The 25,132-nt window shown below is 37.9% G+C and overlaps 1 protein-coding gene across 1 annotated transcript; it reads left to right on the forward strand.

The window, feature by feature from the left end:
- The first annotated feature begins 2,262 nt into the window (after window positions 1-2,262).
- LRRC55 (leucine rich repeat containing 55) lies at window positions 2,263-12,360 on the forward strand. The gene is made up of 2 exons (XM_032223871.1): window positions 2,263-2,932; window positions 12,119-12,360. The coding sequence occupies exons 1-2, from the start codon at window positions 2,263-2,265 to the stop codon at window positions 12,352-12,354; spliced, it is 906 nt and encodes a 301-aa protein (XP_032079762.1). The 3' UTR covers window positions 12,355-12,360.
- Window positions 12,361-25,132: the final 12,772 nt, after the last annotated feature.

The raw sequence follows: 25,132 nt of genomic DNA on the forward strand, positions 1-25,132 counted from the left end.
TCCAGTCCTTTGATGGAAACATAGAAACCGGGTTTTTTCTTTCTATGGAGTAACTCTCCAAACTGCTTCATAGCTGCAGAAAGAGAAGCCCTCAGCAGACCTTATGGATGGGCGGTGCCCTTCAGCTTGGCCCGGAACTGTAGGAAGTAACCAGAGGTTATATTGGCAAAGGATGCAGGAACAAGGTTGAATGCAATCCCAGGACCTGTTACAAAAATTGTGGTTGTTTAACCTGAGCTCCCTTATTTTCTACTTTAAAGTAGGGGTGGTCACACTTGGGGATCAAGTTCAAAAGATTTGGATTCTTGTACAATAGTAGATATGAAAAGGAATAAAAGAAGTCTGCATATTTAAAGAGTTTCAATAATTAATTCCCATTCACTCTCTGATTCACTTGCTTTTACATGCCATCTCTCAACCGGGTTGATCAAATGCTGATTTGTGGTATGTTTGAGAAGAAAACACTAAACAAACAGCCCAAATCAGAAGTCTTCCAGCCAGCCTAGTGATTCCACTTTCCTTTTATCTTCCAGCATGGCCTAGAAGGCAAAGTTCCATAAACTTTGCCTTTGAGTAAATCCTCCATGTTCAAGGGAGATTAACTACAAGATAGTTTGTTTTAGAACTAGGTACTCCCTTTTCTGGTGAAATTTGGTGTTATTTCCAGGCACCTTCTCACCTAGACTCCTTCCCATTTTTCAGCTTTTTGGAATGATTGATCTTTTATTGATACAAGTTGATTTCTGCCTTCCCACAGTCATAAAGGGCATCTCAGGTCATTTATAATGGACTTGTAATGTAAGATAGAAGTGGATAACTGAATAGTTTAAGGCAGCTTTCTTCAATCTAATGCCTTCCAGATGTGTGGGACAAGTAATGGATGTAGAATCGAATTCAGCTGGCTTCACGCTGAACTACAATGCTTTTCCTCCTTCTCAGCCAAAGTTGAATATATTTGCCTCCTTGAAGATAAATTCATTCTTTGGCCAAACAAGCAGTGCCTCAATCTTCTTTCTTCCCACACATCTCAGTCCAGTGCTACAGTAAATGCAATAACAACCATACATTGAGAAAATTGTATGGAGTGCTCAAAATGATGTTTATAATAGAGGACAAAGAGTAGGGGCTTTGGCAGTGATTTGGGAAGAAAGTGGGGTGTGTGCATTACTATTAAAAACAGATGGCAAAAGGAGAGCTATGTTGAATGCACAAGGGGTATATGATCCCCACTCCCCACTTTGATCTTCATTATATTTCATTGACAGGTTGTCCTGGAAGACCTTTAGCCTGGGAAAGAAGACCGAGCTTCAAGGACAGCATTACATTCTTTCTCCTAACCCTTATTATTTAAAAAATGATTGTTCTTGGCATACACCTTCCAGCTTAGTTTTTCAAGTTAGGCACAACATGGATTTATGTACCTATTTCAGTGGCTCTAGTTCTGTAGGGCGGAATCTGCTCCTAAAGTGAAAGATAATGGCTAGCCATCTTCCCAGACAAGTAAAATTTTGGACTGCTAAGAGGCTCCTCACCTCAAGCCTTAGTTTCTCCTGACCTTTCCAAAAAAGACTCACTTGATCCAGTTTAGCAGCAGCTTATCGAGAGGAACCTCTTCAAACATTAGCTTTCTGGGAAACAGAAAAGTCAAAGACAGCTGTTTCACTTATTTTAGTAATACCTGAATGATTCCAGGAGACGTTCCTTCTAGTCTGGTAGAACTGCAGATAGAATTACTGAGACTGCAAAAAGCAGTGACCTGATTATATTTTTCTAGTGCAATGAGAAACTTCTGCAAGGCATCAGCGAATTATGTCTTCAGCGCACCGACACGAAATAAAACACACTAAAATAGGAGCACATTTTATCTTAATTCAAGATCCAGAAATCTAGTAATCAGCAGATGCTGGATAAAAGTTATCAGCTTTGTTTACATATTTTTATTATAATCTTTTAACTTCTCCATAGAAATTACATATGCATGTACGCAGGTAGATTACACTCTTCAACTTCCTACAGAAAAAAAAATTATTCTGGAAGCTAAACAAGCTACCAAAACTTGTCAGCTTCTCGCTTAGTTAGAACTATTTTATGGTCCTATAAGTGCCTCAAGATCTGACAAACTTGGGTTCAATGTTCCTCGTTTCTCCAGCCATAATGTAGCAGTTTTTTGTCAGTGATTCCCATTGGCTGGTTTGTGTCTCCACCCACTGCTGCCCCTTCTTGATTGGCCTCTCTTTGCCATGTAGCTTTCACCTTGCCAAAATGAGTGCAAACTGTGTCCAGCTGGGAGGAGAGCAGTTTGTACCCCATTGCTCTCCTGCCATGATATTAAGCCCTTTCCTTGTAGCAGTGGTAGTAGTCTTTGCCAGTGCTGTCACTGGTTGCCCAGTTCTGTGCACATGCCGCAGCCAGGCCGTGGATTGCAGTGGACTACGATTGTTTTCAGTCCCACCTGATCTTCCATTGGACACCAGAAACCTAAGCTTGGCTCACAACCACCTCACAAGCATCCCTCCTGGATACCTTACCTGCTACTTGGAATTGAGAGTATTGGATTTGCAGAACAACTCCCTTGTTGAACTACCAGTTGGACTCTTTTTGACATCTAAGCACCTTTCGCATTTGGACTTGAGCTACAATAACTTGACTCAGGTGGTGGCTGATATGTTTCAGGAAGCCTACAGCCTGGTATATATTGACTTAAGCCACAACCCTTGGCTGAAGAAGATAGACCCCCAAGCTTTCCGAGGCTTGGTCCAACTACGTGCACTTGATCTCAGCTATGGGGCTCTGTCTTTCCTTAGCCTTGAAGCCTTAGAAGGTCTCACAGGCCTGATGACTCTTCAACTTGGAGGCAATCCCTGGATATGCAGTTGTACCATGGAACCACTGCTGAAGTGGCTGAGAAATAGGATCCAGAGATGTATGTCAGGTAGGTGAAATGAAGCAATTGTCCAATTCTCAGATTTATTTCTAATTGCATCATTTATTTTGCTATGAAATCTTTATTCATTTGTTAATCAAGTTTAGATAGTCACCCATCTCATCGAAGGGAACTCTGGGCAGCATACAACAAACCACAAATAAAACCACATACAAAAACCCCATAGATATATTAAAAAATGTAAAAATCACCTAAAGAGTAAATATTACTAAGTACAGATATACAAACCGTAGGGAATAAAAATAGCCAGCTCAGCAATGGAGCCATCTAAGCATGTCTTAGAGACAGAGCTAATCTAATTTGGGAGGAGTGGAGGGAATGTTCCATAAAGCAGACGTCATGGCAGAGAGGATGTGTCTCCTAGGACCCATCAAATGTAGATCCTAGCTGAAAGGATCTCTGAATCCTTTCTGAAAGATCCTTCAGGCAGTGTATTAAACTTTCATCTGAAGTATAAGAGAAATATCTTTTTGTCTCAAAGATAGTATGGGGTTAAGGATAAAGCTTATTAACAGGTAATGGGATTTTAATTCAGGTGAAATGTCAAGTTGAGTTTCAGAAATGTGTATGTGTATATTTGGAGCTTCAAACGTCTTTAAATAATCAACATTATGTCTGTGTATATGTCTATACTGAAAAACAAATATTTCACATATACATTTAATGTATATATTATATTATAACTTAGTTATTATATATATATATATATATATATATATATATATATATATATATATATATATATATATATCTTGAATAAAGCAATTCAATCTAATAATAAAAATAAATGTCAAATGATACACACACATTATAACCATATTGACATGTATTAAATTTATATAACTGGTCCTCTCACATAAAGCAGTTCTAGGTCTCTAACACAATTAAAACATCAATGAAATTAAATTGCAATAGAAAAATTTCATAGGAAAGCAAAAGGAGGCTAAACTAAGTTTGTCAGTTAATTTGTCAGTAACAAATTCGTTCACTTTTCAGATTCAATCACCTCCCATCTCTGAGGGGGGAAAATCAAGTACTTAGAAGCTTTATAATAGGGCAACTGGTATGGGATTAATCTAATCTCAAAAGAAATGGGTTTTCTGATACAGGAAAGCCATGTTTCCTGAGTCTGCCAACTGACAGGCTTTAATTGACAGGACCTGGTACATGTACCTTCCGCCAGATCTGATGGAGCAGGTAATGAGAGAGAGACTGCAAATATTCTAAACTATATACGTGCATAAAAAGTGACAACCAGCCTTTTAGGCAACACTCAGAAGTTTATTGGGAACAAGGGTGTATCGAGCCACATCCTTAATTGTTAATAATGCCACATTCTGGACCACTTGTAGCTTCCAGATAGTCTTCAATTGCAATAGTCCCCTTCAGAGTTAATCAAAGCATGAGACACAATGTGTGCTGCCACCCAATTGGAGAAAGAATACACCACACCAAATTGAACAACAACCTTCCTGTCCATGGCTGTCACCTGCTCTTTGAATAGGGACCATGAATCTAGGACACCCCCCCCACCCCAAAAAAAGTTTTTACCAGTTCTTTCTGCTGTGATATCATCCAGAACTAGGGATGAAAAATCATTGAGTCAATGAACCCTGAAACCCTCAATCATATTTGGGTTAAACCAAGTCTGTTCTTCATCATGCAAAGCCCCACAGCCTTCAGATACAGCCTCCAGAGACACAGATCATGCTTGTCATTTGTCATTTGGCTGGCCCATAGCAGAAATATACAACTGGGTGTCATTTATTAATTTACTTATATGATTTATATTGCTGCCCATCTTACACAGGTGACTGCACCCAAGAATAAGCAATAACACACTCATCAAACACACAGATAAAATCCAGCACAGTGATGACCTTCTGTGATGTTTATTAACTTCACGTAACAGTTTTTATAGATGCTAAATAGGAATGGGATGAGCCTCAAGGTTTGAGGAATCCTACAGAATTGGTGATATGGGCTTAATCTCTCTCCCCACTGTCAGTGCTGACTGGAACTGACCCCAGAGGAAGGAGGAAAATCAGCATAAGTCTGTGCCTCAAATTCCTAATCCCAAAGTCAGTCCAGAAGGATATCATGATGGATGGTACTGAAGGCTGCTGAGCAATCAAAAAGAGCCAGAATATATACACAGCTCCCATAACCACTCCAACCAGAGATTATCCATAAGCATGAGCAGTACTGTTGCCATGCCTAGACATGAAATGCAACTAAAACAAGTCCAGATAATTCATTTTTTCCAAGGTTCTGTGAAACTGCAACATGACCTCCTTCTCTACTTTTCTTTACTAAAAATTGTCCCCAATTGGACTGGTGTCTTAAGGAGCAGATCACTACTTTCTTCAGTGGCCCCATCCCTCCTCACAAAGATGCATTCACTATAACTTGAATCTCTTGAAACAGGGCTGCCAAACCACCCTTTGTAGATATGGGCAGAAATGTACATGTACTTTTAAGAAATCATTTCTTACCTGGAAGTCGCTATCATGTAGCCTCTCCTCCCTTGTGGATCCCAAGGCTTTCCCTGGTTTACTATGGAGCAGAAGGAGCTATGAGATATCTGGAGATCTTCTGCAGATCAACAGAGAATGAACCCAATGGAACATAAATTAGATCTGCTATTAGGGTCTACCTTGTCTCACTAAAGATGGCAGAACTGAAGACAGAACTTCACATAATTGAAGGCAGCTCAACAAAAAGTTATCTTGGAGTTTGATAGAATAAAGAGTTGACAAGTAGACTGGCTCTTCAATAATTTCTCTCCAGACAAAGACAGATATTGAAATCACCAATAAGTGTTCCAGATAGTTGTTCTTCATTAGGAAACTGCAAAACATGAAGACCATAAGGATTTAGTACTCTGGGAAACAAAGGAACAGCTATCTTGGTCAAATTGCTGCTGTTGCCTGAAAGGACACAACATTTGCTTACGCTTACTTCTTTTCTAATTACAATTAGAAAATTAATTTTCTAATTAGAAACAAAGTAAGCAAATGTTGTGTTCTTTCAGGAAGAACTTCCAGAAATTTCAGAAACTGCTTCTTAACTGGTTTTCAGCTAATATAAATCTTTGGATCAACAGTTTTTACAGCACTCGGTGAATTTCCTATAATCCTTAGTGAAAGAAATTTTAACTACAAATTTAAGAACTGTTTTTTTAAAAAAATTAACAAAAGAGTGATTAAAACGTCAATTTTAGAACATTAAAAATAGACGGTCCAGCTAAATTTGAAATAAAACATTTGGAATTAATTAATTTGAAAAATCCTTTCAATGGGAAAATGTTTTTGTTTTTATTTTTTTTAAATAAATAGTAAGATAAGACTTTAAAAACTGGACATTGGAGGGAACTAGAAAGAACTAAAGATTACACTTTAAGGAGAAGAACACTCAAATTTAACATAATTATACAATATAGCAAAATAGTTTAACATTGGATACTTTGAAGGATATTTTTGAACAATGGTGTCAGAAGTTAATTTTAATAGTGTCTGCCTCAAGAGATAGACTGAGTCTAAAACATGTCATGGAATAAGAAAAAAAAATATATTTCAAAAGATTGAGATTTGAGTTGAAAGTGAATTTAAAAATGACAGACTATACTTTTTCCAGGTATGGAAAAAAGATGTTATACTGAATATATAAAACAGGAGTTTTAAACTCACAGCATCACGGTGTCATCATGTGACATATGGGGACTTTTTTCCCTTTCACTAAAATGGGCATGGGCGTGGCCAGTATGTAATGCATGCAGCCTGTGGGCCGGGGGTTTGACAGCCCTGATACAAAAGAAATCAGTTGATCTCTTAATAATTAAATGGGATTCACAAATAACAGACTAAGAGGGTGAATCAGATGGTTTTCTCACATTGTCTGTACAAAAGGGTTTTGTTAAAGTTTGAAGTATTTTGGGATAAAAAAAACAATGAAAAGAAATCAAGTTCTAGGACTTTGTTTGAAGGGACTAAATAAGTAAATGGAAGGAATATAAAGTCAGTTTATTTAATCAAGGTTAAAATAGATGTGTTGTTTGCTAAGTTTTATTAGACTTTTGCCAACATCAGAATTGAAATGACAAGGTTCTACAGTTTTGTTTATAAATAAGAAATGAGATATGGAAAGAAGAGATCATTTGTGGTATTTTAAGAGAAAATACAGATGGAAAGTCACTTCCTTTTATATTTCTTTTTCTTTTGTTTTAATTTTATTGTAATTATAATTCTTAATAAAATTACTGTTTTAAAAAAAGGAAGAGAAGCTACACAGGTACAATCTGATCAAAAGCTCAGCCAGTCTTTTATTCCAAGTGACAACCAAGACTTTAGTCTCACCATCGGAAGTGTTATTCAGCAGGTTCTGACCAGTTCTGGAGAACCGGTAGCGGAAATTTTGAGTAGTTTGGAGAACTGGTAAATACCACCTCTGACTGACCATCTATTCTCTGCGTCCTGATTCCCAGCTGATCAGGAGGAAATTGGGATTTTGTGGTAACCTTTTCCTGGAGTGAAGAGAGAATGGAGATTTTACAGTATCTTTCCCCTGCCACGCCCACCAAGCCATGCCCACCAAGCCACACCACATCCACCAAGCCACGCCCACAGCACTGGTAGTAAACAATTTTGAATCACATCACTGCTCACCACGTGTCATACCTTCAAAAAGAACTCCAAGTTTCCATTGAAACCCAACCAGGTCCATTGGAATGATTATAGAATGTAAACTACCATGCTGGTACAACATGGGTTGCCATATATTTTTCAGAGTAGTTAGCTTTTCAGAGTAGTTGGTCACCTGACCAACTTCAATTAAGACTAGAAGGATTACAACTGGCTTTTCCCACTTCTATCGCAGCATCTTAATCATTACATACAATGGCACTCTCAGTTGTATGAGTGTATATATGCATGTGTTTATATGTGTATGTGTATGTGTCTGTCTGTCTATTTCTCTATCTCTGTATCTCTCCTGCAGAGATATTTGAGACCAGATTAAATATAGATTATGCTCAGTTAACAAAACAACTAATGATCAATTTCTTCCTTTTAAAATGGCTTGCTTAAATTGACAGAAGTAATTGCTGCTCTGAAAATGGAGCAAAAGACAGGAAAGGTCTTCTGGATAAATTATTATAGCATTATGCAGGAGTTCCATGTGAGAGTAAGATAACAGAATGGAGAAGAGAGCATATGTAAGGGGAGTACATTACAGAATGCAGTCAGAAAATGACAGAATGGAAACTGGGGTCTCTCCCCAGAGTGTTGATGGTATATACTGTGTAAAGAATTACCACTTGCACAGATGCATGATGAGAAAGAGTTTATCTCTATGTGCATATGTGCATGTAAATACAGGTGAAAGTTGCATTGGGATTGGGAGACAATCCAGAAAGAGCTAAGGCACTCCTTACTTGTTCTTGCTTGCCTTAGCACCCAGTGTCCCAGCCAAATGAGAATCAATTGAAAAGCACCCACTGTTATGACACTAAATAGGAATGCTTGACTGGTGGGTCAAATTGACTGAGCAAAGTGAATTTATTCACCAGTTGTGCTTCAACACTTTCTGTGGGAAAGGGCTTAGGAGTGGTCCCGAACTGGTTGATCACCTCAGCAAGGCAAGGAAAGAAGATTATAAGCAACTCCCTCAAACATAATAAAAATGAGAAGGAATTCCCTGAATGTTTTGGAATCCGGGGGGGGGGGCAGAAGAACCCCTTATCCTTGCTTGAATTGTATACCTAGATTCCTGGGGTGGGTAATGTTTGAGGGAGGCTATTTTCAAAACCTGAATATTGGGGTGAGGCTAGGTGGAACAAAGCAGGCAACATATAGCATCTCCTTGAGTTTGGGTCATATTAGCAAGATGACTCCTGTTTCGGCGAGTTGCCCTATTAGTCATAGTTTACAGATCTCTTTTTATGGATGCTACTAAGATTGGGAAGGGGAGCAGGCAGTTTATCCACATATTTATGTTTTGTTTACAGGCCAGATGTGAGTGCAAAGGTTCAAGAGGTGCTTTGAAAAAAAAATCAAAGAGTATTATGCTGAGAATCAGTATGGTAGTTCCTATTGCTCCTTCTGTCACCTCTCTGTGACCCTTCCTCAAAGCAAAGCATTGTTCTAATGCTGGCTATCAATATAATATCAGCATCTGCAGCACAGAGAGTCTCTGCACACATTGCCTCATCCAAATGCCTGACTGTGAAGAAAGTCCATTTAGGTGGCCAGCAGATGTGCAGGGAATCCATCAGTTCAGCCTGGTTCTTAGGATAAAGCACCAGAGTGAACTGATCCCATGTATGGCTTTCCAAAGGGCCCATGCAGCCTGATGATTTGTACTGGGGCCAGAACAAAGCAGCAGGGCAAGTGGACAGCACAAAGGTCACTTCTGAAGGACAGCGTGACTAGGAATGTCAGTAAGTACTTCCCACAATTCGCCATTCATGAGCCATGGTGACACAGTGGTTAGGGTGCTATATTGCAGACTATTTCTGCTGACTGCCGGCTGACTGCAATTTGGCAGATCGAATCTCACCAGGCTCAAGGTTGACTCAGCTTTCCATCCTTCTAAGGTGGGTAAAAGGGGACCCAGATTGTTGGGGGCAATATGCTGACTCTATAAACTGCTTAGAGAGGGCTGTAAAGCACTGCAAAGCGGTATATAAGTCTAAGTGCTATTGCTGCCTTAATCTTCCAGCTATGGCAGAGACATGATTCTCTTTTTCGAGGGAGCACAACCCAGGCACATGAGTTGTCCATCTTTTCCCTCCAGGATGTTATGAATAGAGATTTACTACCCACAAGTTCTTCATTTCTGTCAATTACCAAGACCTAAATGGCCACATCATACTTAACTGGAGGCTGCAGATGACTGTCCTCCTCCACCCCTGTGCAACAGAGCCCCTGGAGGGAAAACTCTGAGAGGAAGAGAAGAGGGGAGAAACAGGAACTTTTTAAATATAATAAAAGTGAAAACATGGACAAGAATGGCAATGTTTATTGTGACACTGCAGGAGCTCATTGCACTCACTATGTGAGGAGTATTTCAGATATTATGAATCAAAAACTCTTTTGGAAGCACTCAGAGATGTGATGTCCTTGCAAAGTAAAACATTGTCAGAATTGTATGAGAAGAAGTACGATGACGAGAAAGGGCTCTGGGATGTACCACCTTGCCTCGCTGCCCTTTCTGCGCCCTTGTAGTAGATCCCCAGCTTGCATAATCATAAATCAGCATCCTTTTCCATTCTTCACAGTTTCTTTTTTTCCTGACCCTAGTCTTTTTCTGACCTTCTTGTTTATCTCTCAAGCTGCAAACCTGAGGGCCTGAGGACAGGAAATCCTGCTCAGGCAAGGACAGCAGAAGCCAGCCCTGCTTTAACAGCACCTTCATCTCCTTAAGTGCCCTTATGCAACTGAGTCTATGTGTATTTTTTTAAAATGTATCTACTGCTAAATGTTGGTAGACTGGATAATGAAGGAAAGGGTGTTATCCAGCATTTGGAAGCAAGGAAATGCAGGTGACACTGACACTCCTTAATCACTTTGGTCAGCAAAGCTAAAGGTAAAGGTTCCCCTCACACATATATGCCAGTCGTTCCCGACTCTAGGGGGCAGTGCTCATCTCCGTTTTAAAGCCAAAGAGCCAACACTGTCCGAAGATGTCTCCATGGTCATGTGGCTGGCATGACTAAATGCCGAAGGAGCAGGGAATGCTGTTACCTTCCCACCAAAGGTGTTTCCTATTTTTCTACTTGCATTTTTTACGTGCTTTTGAACTGCTAGGTTGGCAGAAGCTGGGACAAGTGATGGGAGCTCACTCCATTACATGGCACTAGGGATTCGAACCACCGAACTGCCAACCTTTCTGATTGACAAGCTCAGCATCTTGGCCACTGAGCCACTATGTCTGTCAGCAAGGCTAGGTATTTTATTTAAGGAAATGTCTCTAAGCAGAAAGGGTGGGCTTTCTAGGGGATTTTCATTAGTACATCTGCTATTTACTACCCAGTTACTCATTATTGTATTATCCAAGATGTGTACAGAACCCATTATTGTTAGAACCAGTTCATAGAAGACCGCAATGAAATCATGTGTATCTGTCAGTTACTATTAAGGAAAACATCCAATGGTGACATTTATCTGTGTAGTCAAAAGGAATTAGACACAATTCAATAGCATTTCATTTTCATTAACAACGTGAAGTGGGCTTAAAGATATGAATGCTTTATATCAACCGGTCTCCACCCATCCATTCAGAGCAGCTTTAAACTTAGCAAAAATTACTAATTTTGAATGTTTTTAATTTTTTTTAATTAACTAACTTTTTTTAATAAACAAAGAAATTGGTCATGAAGAGGCACCCAGAAATCACATGGACTCTGCACTCTGAAGTGTTTAATCCAAAAACAGCTGCAGAGTGTGATTTCACTGCATGTGTAAAGTAGTTCTGGCGTTTAGCTTTACTCAAAAAAAAAAAGTGGATGAGTGAGGCCAGCGATTGAAAATTACTTATGAGCAATAACGGAAGAATGGTGAAGCTTGGCCGGGAATAGTTCCGAAAGGGCTGTTTTTTTTTTTAAAAAAAAATAGAACATATTGTGGGAAGTATTTTTGTTTAATTTGTTATTATGCTTTGTATTTTGCTGTTGGTAATTCTGTTTGGGGAATTATTCAGCGATTCAGCTCTTAAGAGGAGCAAGTATAAAAATGCAGTTCATTAACTGATATCCCAGCATGAGCTGTGATGGGCCAGCACTCGCTTGTTTAGGAGAGTATGTAAGCTTCTATGCACTGGATACTATCCAACATTTGAATAGATATTCACTCAGGCAGCAAGACTTTCCCTTGTGCCCCTTTCTCTGCAACCCCCAGCTGCTTTCAAAATCTGCTCTGGAAAAGGACGGTCTCAGTGGCTTGGGTCTGGGGAACGTTCCTCCCTCCTCCAAAATGCTTTGTTGGCTTTTATTTAATATCAAATCAGAGTTAAGGATATCCTAATAGAAGTACTATTTTTTCCCATCAACCTAGGAATTTCTGATATGATCTGAGAGAAATGAATAGCAAAAGGGGTGGGATGGGGGAAATCACTCACTGTTTCAAGTCTTTCTACAGACATAGGCATGCTTGACTTACCGGATTATTCTTGTTTCAGATACCCAACTGGCAGAGTGCCGGGAGCCACCCGAAATGGAGGGTGCTTCTTTGGTCTCCCTGACAGAGGAGAGCTTCAAGGCTTGCCACTTGACCTTGAGCCTGGATGATTATCTCTTCATTGCCTTTGTGGGCTTTGTGGTTTCCATTGCTTCTGTTGCTACCAACTTCCTGCTGGGCATCACTGCCAATTGCTGCCACCGTTGGAGCAAGGCAAGTGAGGATGAGGAGATGTAGTCAGCTGGCCTGATCCTTCCTGCTCCTGCATCGCTCACAGCCAAGGAAGGGAGAGAGGGCAAGGACTGTCATGCTCAGGGAAAACGAGGAAACTTGTCTTTTCCCCACTATGCTGTTTTCCTGAGCCTTCCTCCTCACCTGCAGGCAGCATCAAACTGCCATCCATCCATCTATCTGCTTGTTTGGAGACAGGGCCTGTAGGGATAGGAAGACTGAAGTGTGCCTTGTACAGTTCTGTTTGTGCTGGAAACAGCCAGACAAGTCCTGAAAAAATGACAAAAACACATGCTCAGACCACCCTTCATCCTTTGCTTTCTCTTCTTTGCTCTTGCTTAATACATATTTAACATCCTTTCTCCTCCCCTATGTGCTTGTTGCATATTTTCTAAATTCATAAGTGGAGTATATAATCACTCAAAGATCCACTTGCAAAGCATATCCATATGACTACTGACCGCTAAGGAAAAAAATCCAAGACTTTCCTTTTGGGAAGCCTGAAGAATTCTGCCCTCCAGATCATTCCATCCCATAACTACATCAAGGAAGGTTGTTTGAAGAAGGTTCATTCTCAAGCATGAAAGTATTGTCCTTTGAGCTTTTTCCACAAGTTCCAGTGGCCGTCCTTTGGACATATTTATACATTCAGAACTTGCAGTTTTATCAGTAATTCCCCCCTCCCCTCAAAAATATTTTGGAGACAAAAAAAGAAGGGCAGATAGACTATTTTTCTTCCTAGTTGCTAATTATTTTAGTATAGATGGTGCTACAATTTACACAAATGTCTGTTGGTTTTATGACCAGCCTCATGCTAACCAAACAGATTTTGGCTAGAATGGCCTGCCAAGAGAGTTACTGACCTGAACTTCAAATATGGCAGATATGCAGAGGATTACTATACTGCATTACAGGAGCGTAAAACCTTAAATAATTAAAATAAGTACTATTGTAGAATAAGGCTTTAATGTATTGCTCATTTAAAAAATAAATAGAAATAGTATAAGACAGCCAAGTTGGTTCCAAAAGTATTGTAGAGTTTTGATAGGTGTAAGCATTGAGGTGAACATTGGAGGATGATCGTGTTTTGGTTGGGTGGAATTGGACTAGCCTGAAAAGGGGGAGAAAGGGGGGGGGAAATGTGGGTGTTGGAAATCATGTTTGTGGAGGATTAAAAAGTATAAGGTGTTTCTCCTGTAGACATTTTAGAGAATCTCCCTAAACTAGCAATTTTTCAACATATTGGCTGCTTTGTTTGTTTTTCAATATTTTTCAAACTATATCTACACCACAAAGTCAGTTTTTATATCCACTGAACTGGTTTTCTCTAAAGAATGGGGATGCTAAATGTTCTCCTTTAGAGAATCTTAGTAATGAAGAATTGTATCAAATTTGAATGCATAGTGTAGCAAATTTATGCATAGTGACCTGGTGCCAAGGGATCACTAGCACTAGATGGTGCTAAAAGTCAGAATTCCAAGGGACATGTGGGAGATTTGAAGGAAGCCACATTTAGTGTTACAAAGATTATTTCTCCAGATCTCATTGAACTGAATTGAAAAATAATGTGCATTTAAGATATGAGGGTGATGTTAACAACTCTGTCTCATTGCTACATTCCTTTGCTATCCCAACACATTCAGCATCTTTCATGAAAACATGTATTGTCTTTATTTTCACAACATGAAAATCCCTAAGCACAGGAAGAAATTATTATGGAAGTCTCCGTAATAGAACAATTAGAACAAATGGAGAGAATTATTACTTTTTAAGCAACAAAGGAAGCCAAAATCAGGGAAGGGAACAGAACTGAATACTTTATTATTTCAACTACTATTTACATAGTTCACAAGCCCAGTTCCTAGAAATAAGTATACAAATCAGATGAACACCACCAAGAACATTGATTGATAATATAATTTTTGCATCTAGATCTACAGTGCTAATGGTGCACATGAAGATTCAGATGCCAAACAGGCATATTAGACTATAACTAAAGTTAATATTAACTATAGTTAATATTCCTGCCACAGGAAGCACCTTATGAAGCCTATAACTATCTCATAGAAATTTGTGTCTTCTGATTATAGTTATTATATTTCAACTTTTTTAATTTTTTTGCATAGGTATAGGACCAAACAAGATACTGAATGCTGCTATTGGGGGAGAGGAGCTTGGGAGACAGAAAGGATAGTAAAATCCCATTGCTCTCAATTACTCCCACTAAAATCAAGAAGGTGGTGAGTGAAGTTGTCATTCAAAGGACACCAGTCCTTTCCTTCTTCTTTTATGTACTTCAGGTTTTTTACCCTGGTCATTTCATAGTGAGATCTACCAGGTGAGACCCATGAAGATCTGAGAACTCACATAAAGAGCGAACTCTGCCATTAGTCAAAACGAAGCAGCTTGCATCTGGCAGAAAATAAAATTGTTAATCGTTTAGATGTGTTGCTGTTGCTATTGCTGATAAGGAACCATTACAGTTTTCATCCCCAGGTGCCAAATTGTTCCAGACATGATCATCCATTCAGGAAACCTACAAATAAAGATATTCAAAAATCACATCTTGACACTGATCTCATCACAGAGTAACTTGGGGGTGAGGGGAATATAACACTGTGATAAAAGGATTGGACAGAAGAAAGACTAATTGTCAAGCAGCTCTAAATGTTTGTTTTTATGAGGCTTTCAGAAATACCTGGAAACCAGTTGGTACAGGGCTAAATTATATAGATGTTCATTTGTAAGATAAAATTATGTCGTGTGAATTGTTCTCAAGCTCTGTGTAACTTGCCTGTGTCGACCTATCATGAATTGCACAAAGAAATGTTCAGGTTATATTTAAGGATCCCAGTCGCAGAGCAATCTGTACCTGTGTTGAATTTTCTATTCTAATTATCAAGCAAATAGAGATGGAAGAAAAAGAAACATCATTATTTAACTTCTAATAACAGTTTCCAGTATTCTCAGTACTGAACACAGTACATATCTACTGGCTGATGAGAAAAACATCATTTTATGTCTTGTAATTTTACTTAATTGTGGTAAAAAAAAAAAAGTAGATTCCACCATTCCTTGAGCTTGCTTGATTTCTGTCCAAGCTAATCTAAAATTGTTTAAATAACGAGCATCAAGGTGCCTTTCAGTTTGTAATTTCATCTTCACAGAGGTTGGGGGGGGGATGATCTAAAAAGTATTTTTAGAAGTCCAGCTGGTGATAAGAAAGTCATATGATTATTTATGGTATGTTAACCTGCAATTCTCTGACATTTGCAGCTGGCAAAACTGGTAAAAGTGAGTTGAATAAGGTAGAATGAAAAGTGGGTTATGAATTCTTATGCAGAACTTTCATTGAATATGAAAGTTAACACACACTGAACTCTTCCCCTCAAATTCCAACTGTGTTAATTGAATTAATTCTAGAGAAATCAATGTCAGTCACCATCTTCTACAACTCAACTCTTGTGGGATAGTTCTACAGTCCACACTTCCTCAACCTGGACATTCTCATAGAGGCAGACTGTAAGAAAACATAATAATTGCCATGCTTTTAAGGAATTCTTGAAACAGACATCCACACATCTAAAGAGCACCCAGTTTAGCATAGAAGCTTAGCATAAATTATGAGCTGTTTCAGTTGGAATAGCCATAGCTCTGAGAATCTTTTAGAAAGAACATGTTAATAACCTAATCCCAGTGAATGGGATGAATTTCTCATACATCTGCTTCTTAAAGGCAGCCATATTATCTCGCATTACAATTATGGTTCTGAAAATAAAAAGTGATTTTTACAGAAAATCACCAAGAAAATGAATTATGCTTGTTCTTCCTATACTGCTTTTTTTCATTACACATTGCATATGTTTTCAAGAGTTGGTATCATGTAGATAATAATATCTCTTTCCAATGTCCATATAGCAACATTTGAACATGAATCTTGTGGCTGAATGTAACATAAAAATTTCACCTTGTGTGCCCTTGGCAAACTAACTCATAAGATGTGAAGATTCTTTTTCAAGTAAGCCCATGTTATTTATGAAATTATGGAGCCTACATACAGTGCAGGTATATCAAGCACAAGAATATATTATTGAATCTGAATAATTTGAGCGTAAACTGTAGTCAAGGTGCCCCAACCAGAATTCAGCAATAAATTACAGATCTCAACGCTAAACTTGTTTCATACAGACTGCAGAAAAAAGAATATTTACTGCAAACAAAAATGAAGACAAATGAACAGTGGATTGCCTACTACCAGTGAAAAGTACAAGTGTTTCTTAACATGTTCAAACCCACAGCTTTTTTTAACCACCATTCCTGTATAGCTAGCAATAGCACTTACACTTATATACCCTTATATACCACTTCACAGTGCTTTCCAACCCTCTCTAAGCGGTTTACAAAATCAGCCTATTACCCTCAACCATCTGGGTCCTCATTTTACCGGCCTCAGAAGGGTGGAAGGCTAAGTCAACCTTGAGACAATGAGAATCAAATTGCTGGGAGTCAGCAGAATTAGCCTGCAATACTACATTCTATTCACTGTGCCACCATGGCTCTTGGGGTGATGTGAGCAATTATTGAGCATTCACATAAACATCAATTCTGTCCTAAGAGCCACTTTCAGCTTCTCACTGCTTATAATAGATGATGAGATGTTAGTGGTTCTCTCAACCCGCATGAGAGAATATGCCTTGTCTCAACTTAGCCTTGATTTCAACTTCAGTTAGATCCTTTGACAGTGTTGTTTTTTTCTGCCACATGCCTTTCTTACCTTAAATTGTCCCCAATTTAACTGTATCAATGATAAATTTATATCCCCCCGCCAGCCAGCTTCTTCTTCCACTACCCAAGGGCAGTCTCAAATTATGTAAAATGTATTAAGCTTTGTCATTTTTACCTTGGGGAAAGTCAAGTGACTGAATTAATTTGAAACATAGGCAATGGAAGGTAGGATAGACAGCAGCAATGGAAGCAGCACATTGCATGCTAATATCATTTTCTGCCAATACAGCCAACTCACTTCGACTCTTAAATGGAAGATGTCTCCATTTAAGACATAGAGCACCATTTAATACAACCAAGTAAATTACAAGGAAGTATGAATGAATCCTGAGTAACTAAGGAAGCATTGCTGCAGCTAGTGGAAAGTTTTGTGGTACTCTTTATTTTCTTTTTGCATATACTGTATATAGGCTTTATTTTAAAAATTGTTGGTATCTTAGAAAATTCGGGTAATCTCCATTTTCATAGCAAGCATCTTGATGTCTCCTTTTTTTTCAATTCAAATATTACATTATGCTTTTGGAAGAAAGACTCAATTATATTACCAAGCGCTATATATTAACTGTGGTATCTAATTTATGCTATCCAACATACAGAACCAATGCAAGGCGCTTTGCTTTCAAAGAATGATATAATTCTTTTCCATCCATTAAACAGAAGCCAAAGGGACTGGTAACTAGTTATTCTGTCAAAGCTGAAGGATTATAGGACAGGATATCCTAAAGCTGAAGGATTATAGAACAGGATGTAGGACAGAGGAAGGAATGGCCAAGGGTTTTAGGAGGAATGGTTGAGAACTAGTCACATCCTTCCAGCAAACAACACTTATGGCGGTTGCCTACTTCTTCCAGTGCTACCAGCACTTCAGTTAATAATGCTACATCTGGCCATAGATGTATAGATGTTTCACTATGAACCAAAAGCATGTATTTTAAAAATAATAAGGAGATGTGGACTGTTTGTTTGTCAGAGACAAATGGAATAAATAGTCATAGTGCCTTTTGTAGCACTCGAATAATATTGTAAAGCTAAATTAAAGTGTGCATAGGACAATTTTTTTAAAGATTAACATTAAAATGTTGTTATGAAACTCAACTTTGAGGATTAGTCATCAATAATCTTATGTGCATGACCAAATCAAAAACTTCCCATTATTACATTTTGGACATAGAATTTAGGATTGTCCAACCTTTTGCATTCCCACAACATTATTGCACTTCGGGAAATATTAAATATATGGGTAAAATATTTTCTGAGATTCTTCTTTCTCTCTCAATCTCTTCTTTTCACACTATCTAGCTGATCAAGAAGGAAAATGGGTGGTCATCTTTGTTTTCTCAGGATCTGTTTTTGAGGCCTAAGATCCAGCATGAGCCTTGAGTCACTATTTGCCACAAAATGACACATTTGATGACTGTGGCATAAAAAGCCTAGAAAGTCAAAGAAGATTTGTGGAGTTTTGAAACAAGCTGCTTAATGAAAAGATTTTTAATTTAATACAAATAATTGTCTAAAAAGTCAGGTGGAATATTATATGATATCACCAACCCCCTTGTGTTAAATGTGAGCCAAGCCAATTCATATAAAGTAAGCATGGATATTTAACATACAGCCTGCTTTAACTCATGAAAATATAACCCACTTGCCATCACCACAAGCAAGTCACAATACGTAGATACACTTGTAGACATACACAGTACATACTTTCCTCAGAAATCCTCAGAAACCTCAGAAATGTTATCCAGCTAGTCTTAGAGTGGGGTACAGTGATTTTAGAAATATGTCCAGGTAAGAAAAAAAAATGAGACAATGAATTATGGTTGGAAACTGGTTCATCAGCTATTTCTCCCATCTGTCTTTCTATGAGTTCCTCACCAGCTTACTTATCAAAAGTATTAATAGATTTCCATCAGAATAATTCAGACCACCACTGATGGAAAGAAAAAGAAAATTTCTTATTTAAAAAAAGCAATGATAAGTTTCATGTTACAATATTTAAAGAGGAAAAGAGATGATGCATGCAAAGTTTTTTGCCCAACAAAGAAAGATTTCAAGTGAAACAACCTGGTAAGAGTAAACTTTCTCTTTGCCTTATTCAAAGAATTTTTTTGAAATTTCTAAAAGCTCTTCTAAAATGAATGTTATTGGTCTGCATCTCATAAATTCAGCAGAGACTTGAACCACTTTCAAAAATAGTAACACAAAGATTATGCAAAATTTCCTTAATAAATTAGTTGGTTTCATTGAGATTCTGTCAATCTTCCCCAACTGGTGTCCTCCATATATTTTGGAATTCAACTCTTATCATTCTCAAATGACAAGACCATATCGAGGAAGGCTGGTTTAAATAAAGTAAAGGTAGAGGTTCCCCTCGCACATATACGCTAGTCATTCCCAACTCTAGGGGGCAGTGCTCAGCTCTGTTTCAAAGCCAAAGAGCCAGCACTGTCCAAAGACATCTCTGTGGTCATGTGGCCAGCATGGCTAAATGCCAAAGGTGCACACGCTGTTACCTTCCACCAAAGATGGTCCCTATTTTTCTACTTGCATTTTTACATGCTTTCGAACTGCTAGGTTGGCAGAAGCTGGGACAAGTAACGGGAACTCACTCCATTACGTGGCACTAGGGATTCGAACCCCCAAACTGCCAACTTTTCTGATCAACAAGCTCAGCGTCTTAGCCACTGAGCCACCGCTTCTCTCATTTAAATAGTTTTAAATAGATCATCTTAGAATACATTTACAGATAAGACTACTACGGTAGTTTTGAAGGATTGCTTTGAAGGGGGAAACTACATATTATTTTAACTTTTTAACCCAAAACTACAGTTTGTCTTGACTAGGCAAATATTTATATATATCACACTCATGTGTTATATGAATTTATATGAATATACATCATACACCCATATCTAGTCACATATATTGCTAAATATATAATTATAAAATCTTACTGTCTAGCACTTTTAGTTGCCAGGAATACAGATAATATTGCAACTATATTTTTATGTGGTGTGTATTTATTTTTTCTAATCATCTATCAAAAATAAAATACAAATTGGGCTTTATTATGCTTTTGATTTCAGTATCTTCAGTCATTTTGTCCTACCTGCTGTTTCCTCAACTTTTTATTAGTGCTCATTTTTAAGTTTCTCTTTCCCACTTTCCCTTGTAGTTCACAGAAATGAATTTTGATGCTTCCAGAAAATTTATTTATTTATAAAAATTATATGGGGTGCCCAGGGCTTGCCATGTTTCCCCATTGTTCCTTTATTCCCTACATTGCATTTCTTACTGTATGTGAATGTATTAAGAAGGGCCATGTGGAATAATTATACAATGATTTTTGGTAGATAGTGTTAAGTATCTTTAAAACATTCCAATATATTCCATGGTGAATAATTTCTCCTTTAGAGTCCTATTACAGTATTAGAAAATTCAGAAGTCATTCCCTGAATCTCATACAATAATTCCAGCAATTTAGAATATTTCATGAACATCTGGATATTTATGGGACAGAAAATCCATATCATATCCGGTGGCCTTAACTTTTGCCATGTGACATTTGAAGATGTTCAAAACCTATCAATGTAAAAGCCTATAAATGTAAGAGGCCTGAATGAATAGTCTGTATGGTATTGTGCAAAAATGAAATAATTTGCATACTGCTTATTCTCATTTAGATAAATCCTGCACAAATGTGATGAAACTTCCCACATCAACAACTCTGATTATGGGATAATATTAATGAGTATTATTCTGGATGATTCACTGTCCTGCAGATCAATGTATGTCTGCACTCTTGCATGTCCTTTAATACTGAAACAAATAGTAACTTTTATTATTTATACAGTTGGGTAGTTTTTTCAGTATAACTTTGTGTCAGTCGTCTTTTTTAGGTCTATTTTCTGACACAAAACCAGGAAAGTGAAGGAAAGTTGAGGTATTTCCTACTTAACCATTTCTCCTTCTTCCTACTCTTCCACGGTTGAACATTAAACACATGTGGAAAAATGTGGGTATTTCCTTCATAGCCGCTTCTTCTTATTTACAGTTTTCCACAGTTGAAGATCAAACATCTAAGTTGAAGAAACCATGTTTTCTATTCCTGGAGGCCTCTTCCATGATTTAAAGCCTTATTTTATGCAAACTTCCCAATTGTGGGAGGCAACTCTGTGACTAAAAAACGTTCAGTTCAGATGTTCGCTTTCCATTTCCTAGAATTATGCAAATGTGGGGGAGGGACCTGAATGGCCCAAATGGGGCTCCTGATTTTGCTTGGGCACATGAATGTCCAAAAGGGCAAACAGGATTAATGTGTTTATTTTATTTCTTTGTAGCTACTGTAATCAAAGTAACTGACTTAAAAGAGTATTCCTATAATAATTCAAATAAAAATTAAGTCAGAAAATCTATGAGCTTTAAGCCAAAAGATTATTTTTAATTTAAAAACATAATTCTTTCTTTTATTTTTGTAGTAAAAAAAGTAAAACAAACGAGTTGGAAATGTTTTTAAAGAATTATTGCATGTTCAAATAATTATATTTGCTGTTTTTGTTGGGCAAATAAATTTCTGCTTGATGAATTTTCCTGCTTGTTATATAATAATTTTTCATCAAGCCAGCTGTCTTCCACATCACCAAATTATCCCTTTTTCATTGTTAATAAGGTTTTTGAATATAGTTTAAATTACATATAAAGAGGACTACAAGGCATTTTCACAGAAAATTTCAAGGTGCATTCCAGTACAATTAGTCTTATAAGTATATTGCATGGAACTCAGAGACACATGCAAAGTTTGCTTATTTTCAAAAATAAATTCTGTATAGTTCAAAGGATGCAATAACTGTAATTGGTCTTCCAAATATGCCTGCATAGATTTACAATCTTAGTTATTAGAAAACAAAAAAAGAAAGCTACACAATAAGCACTTTTAAAAAAGGCTTATCCATTTTAAACTTATTTTTGTTCCTCCTTTCCTATCAGAAGAAAAAAAACCAAAAATATTTTCATAATAAACATAAAATTTCAGTTTTGGAAAATGAAATTAGTATAATTGTCATTGTACAAAATAAATACAACAAAATTGGTTTAAAAATTACATTTCTAAAATGAGGATTTCAAAAAGAATATTTCAAATGGAGATTTGATCAATATTTCTTCATTAAATCTAAAAAGAAAAATAAAGAACCCTTCAGAATGCAGACAATGGGTTCCCTAGACAACAGGATTCCTAGAGTTATTAATAATGGTTGGAGGAATTTTACCTCAGTCCCTGTTCTCCAAGGGGAGCAAGGAGAACAGTGGTCTAAAAGCTCTTGGCTCTTGGTAAATGTACAGAAGTGAGCCTCTTTTGAACATATTCTAGTTAGACCTAGACCTGAGACCTTTTGTGTTATAGATACTGTTGGAGTAAATGGGACAGAAGAACATAAGCATACACAGCACTGGTGGTTTCCTATTGGTTTGGACCGGTTCAGCTAAACCAGTAGTGGCTTGGCGGCCTGGGTCGCTAGAACCAGCAGCGACCCAGGCCTGCCTGGGTCCCAAACTGGTTCTCTGGGCAGCACCATAGGTGCCGCCATCTTGTCTTTTGCTTCTGCACATGCGCAGAACAATTTTTATTAGACTACACATGCGCGCACAGTGCACATCAAGCATGCAAGCCCACAAGCGAACCAGCAGTACTGACTACCAGAAGTGAGCCTCTTTTGAACATATTCTAGTTAGACCTAGACCTGAGACCTTTTGTGTTATAGATACTGTTGGAGTAAATGGGACAGAAGAACATAAGCATACACAGCAGTGGTGGTTTCCTATTGGTTTGGACCGGTTCAGCTAAACCAGTAGTGGCTTGGCGGCCTGGGTCGCTAGAACCAGCAGCGACCCAGGCCTGCCTGGGTCCCAAACTGGTTCTCTGGGCAGCACCATAGGTGCCGCCATCTTGTCTTTTGCTTCTGCACATGCGCAGAACAATTTTTATTAGACTACACATGCGCGCACACTGCACATCAAGCATGCAAGCCCATGAGCGAACCAGCAGTACTGACTACCAGAATCCATCCCTGATACACAGATATTATTAATGTATTTTTTCCATATAATTGTGGGAATGTTTTCTTTCATAAGAATAAAAAATACTCCTTTAATAAGTTACAGTTGTGAGTTAATATGTCATGTGGGTTTTTTTTTTCTAATGCCACTTTTTTTGGGTGCAAAATATAGATATAAGACTGAATGGGGGAGTTAGAGAACTTATTTTTTTCCTTTAAAAAACAAACAAACATTTCACTTATATTTAGTTGTATCTCTTTATTGAAGACAACCAAATCATTCGTTTTGACTTGAGTGAAACTACAGATGAGTGGTTCTCATGCATGAATGCACCATCAAGGACCAAATGTCACAAACAGAATATTCACATTATTTTAGGTCTGCTCAGAAAGGCTTTTTATGACTGAATTCATTCACATGGCCATCTGTAAGTGATCATGTGATGAGCACACCATACCACAAGCAAGCCTTATTGCATTTACCTTCTGATGGGCATCTGTAAAGAAAACTGAATATCCACATCACAGAGTATATGATACAGGTAAAAAGGTCTGGGGAAAATCTTTTCTATTTATATACCTATGCAGGAGCATTTTGTGTCTCGGAGTCTGCATTTGTCTATCCAACCTGGAGACTCTGTCTACAATACTTACATACTGTATATAGATACAAGTTCTTGTACACACTGGTGGCCTTGTGGCTTTGGTGAGCAAGAGGATGTTCAAAGAAGCCAACGCCAAGAACGATCATGCAGATTTTTCCTTACAGTACGTGCGTCTTCCTGCTTGTAGAGCATCCCAAGAGCCAACAGGAAAGAAAAAGTCTTTCTGTAGCTAGAAAGGGAAAAAACAAAAGCCCAAATGCAATCTGGAGAAGAAATTAGAAACGTTTTCTCTGATGCTTTCTCCTAATCACACTTCCTGTTATTCTACAGCAGAGCCCCATAATCATAACCAAACTCAAAAGGAACTAGATGGATCCAACAGATAGTAACGCTGTCTCACAGAAACTCGGCCTCAAAATCCGTGGAAGCTGGTCTGAAAACTTCATCAGCTTTCATTGACTGGGTTAATTCAATTGCTAGTTCCTTTCCTTTCCATAATTTCCTTTCACAGTAGAAAATAGGAAGAAAGCAGGAAAGGGATGTAGAAATTATTATGTCTCCTCTCCCCTGAGGAATTGTTTTTAATTTTGCTAGGTGGAGATGTTTAATAATGTATCTGTTTAATATTCTTCCCCTGTTAATTTATAGCACAGCATTTCTCAGAGGATCTTGACTCACCATTGGGCCTCAGTGGTATTCTAGGCAAATCTTATTTTATCTTCTTCCATCTTCTTGTCGACTCCAGTAAACTGATATGAAGAGAGTTAGAAACAAATATCCCCAAAATACCCCACAGAGAAAGAATTAGACAGCAAAGACAATATTAATATTTTAACAATTTCTTTTTCTTCTTGTTAAAGTAAACATTGCTCCATGAAAGCAGATTAGCTTTCTTCTGTGGATATAGCTCTGTGCTTCACCTCTGTCTCATCTCTGGATCTAATTTCTGAATATCAGGCATTTTAAGCCCCCAACAGCAAATCTCTGTTGAGGCCAAGAAAAGGCCCACCAAACCTAGCATTTTAATGCCACAGTGGCCAATCAGATAGTGAGGGAAATTTCACAAAAAAAAGGGTACGGAGCAGAATAACATTTTCCAGTCATCCTCCTCAGCAACCGGTTCTGAGAAATACTGTTTAATTAAAACTGACATTGGTTTTAAAATTAAATGTACATTTTAGAAAGTGCTGTGTTTGAGAAGTTGAGACTTCATTTGGTAGATCACATTGATTTGGATCCTACTATGAGGAGATGTCTGCTAATCTAAGAAAAGCCACTTTCTCTCAGCCCAACCCACCTCACAGGATTGTTGCTGTGGGAAAAAGAGGGGGAGGAAGGTGT

This window comes from Thamnophis elegans, chromosome 1, assembly GCF_009769535.1.
Source record: "Thamnophis elegans isolate rThaEle1 chromosome 1, rThaEle1.pri, whole genome shotgun sequence".
Taxonomy (NCBI): Eukaryota; Metazoa; Chordata; class Lepidosauria; order Squamata; family Colubridae; genus Thamnophis; species Thamnophis elegans.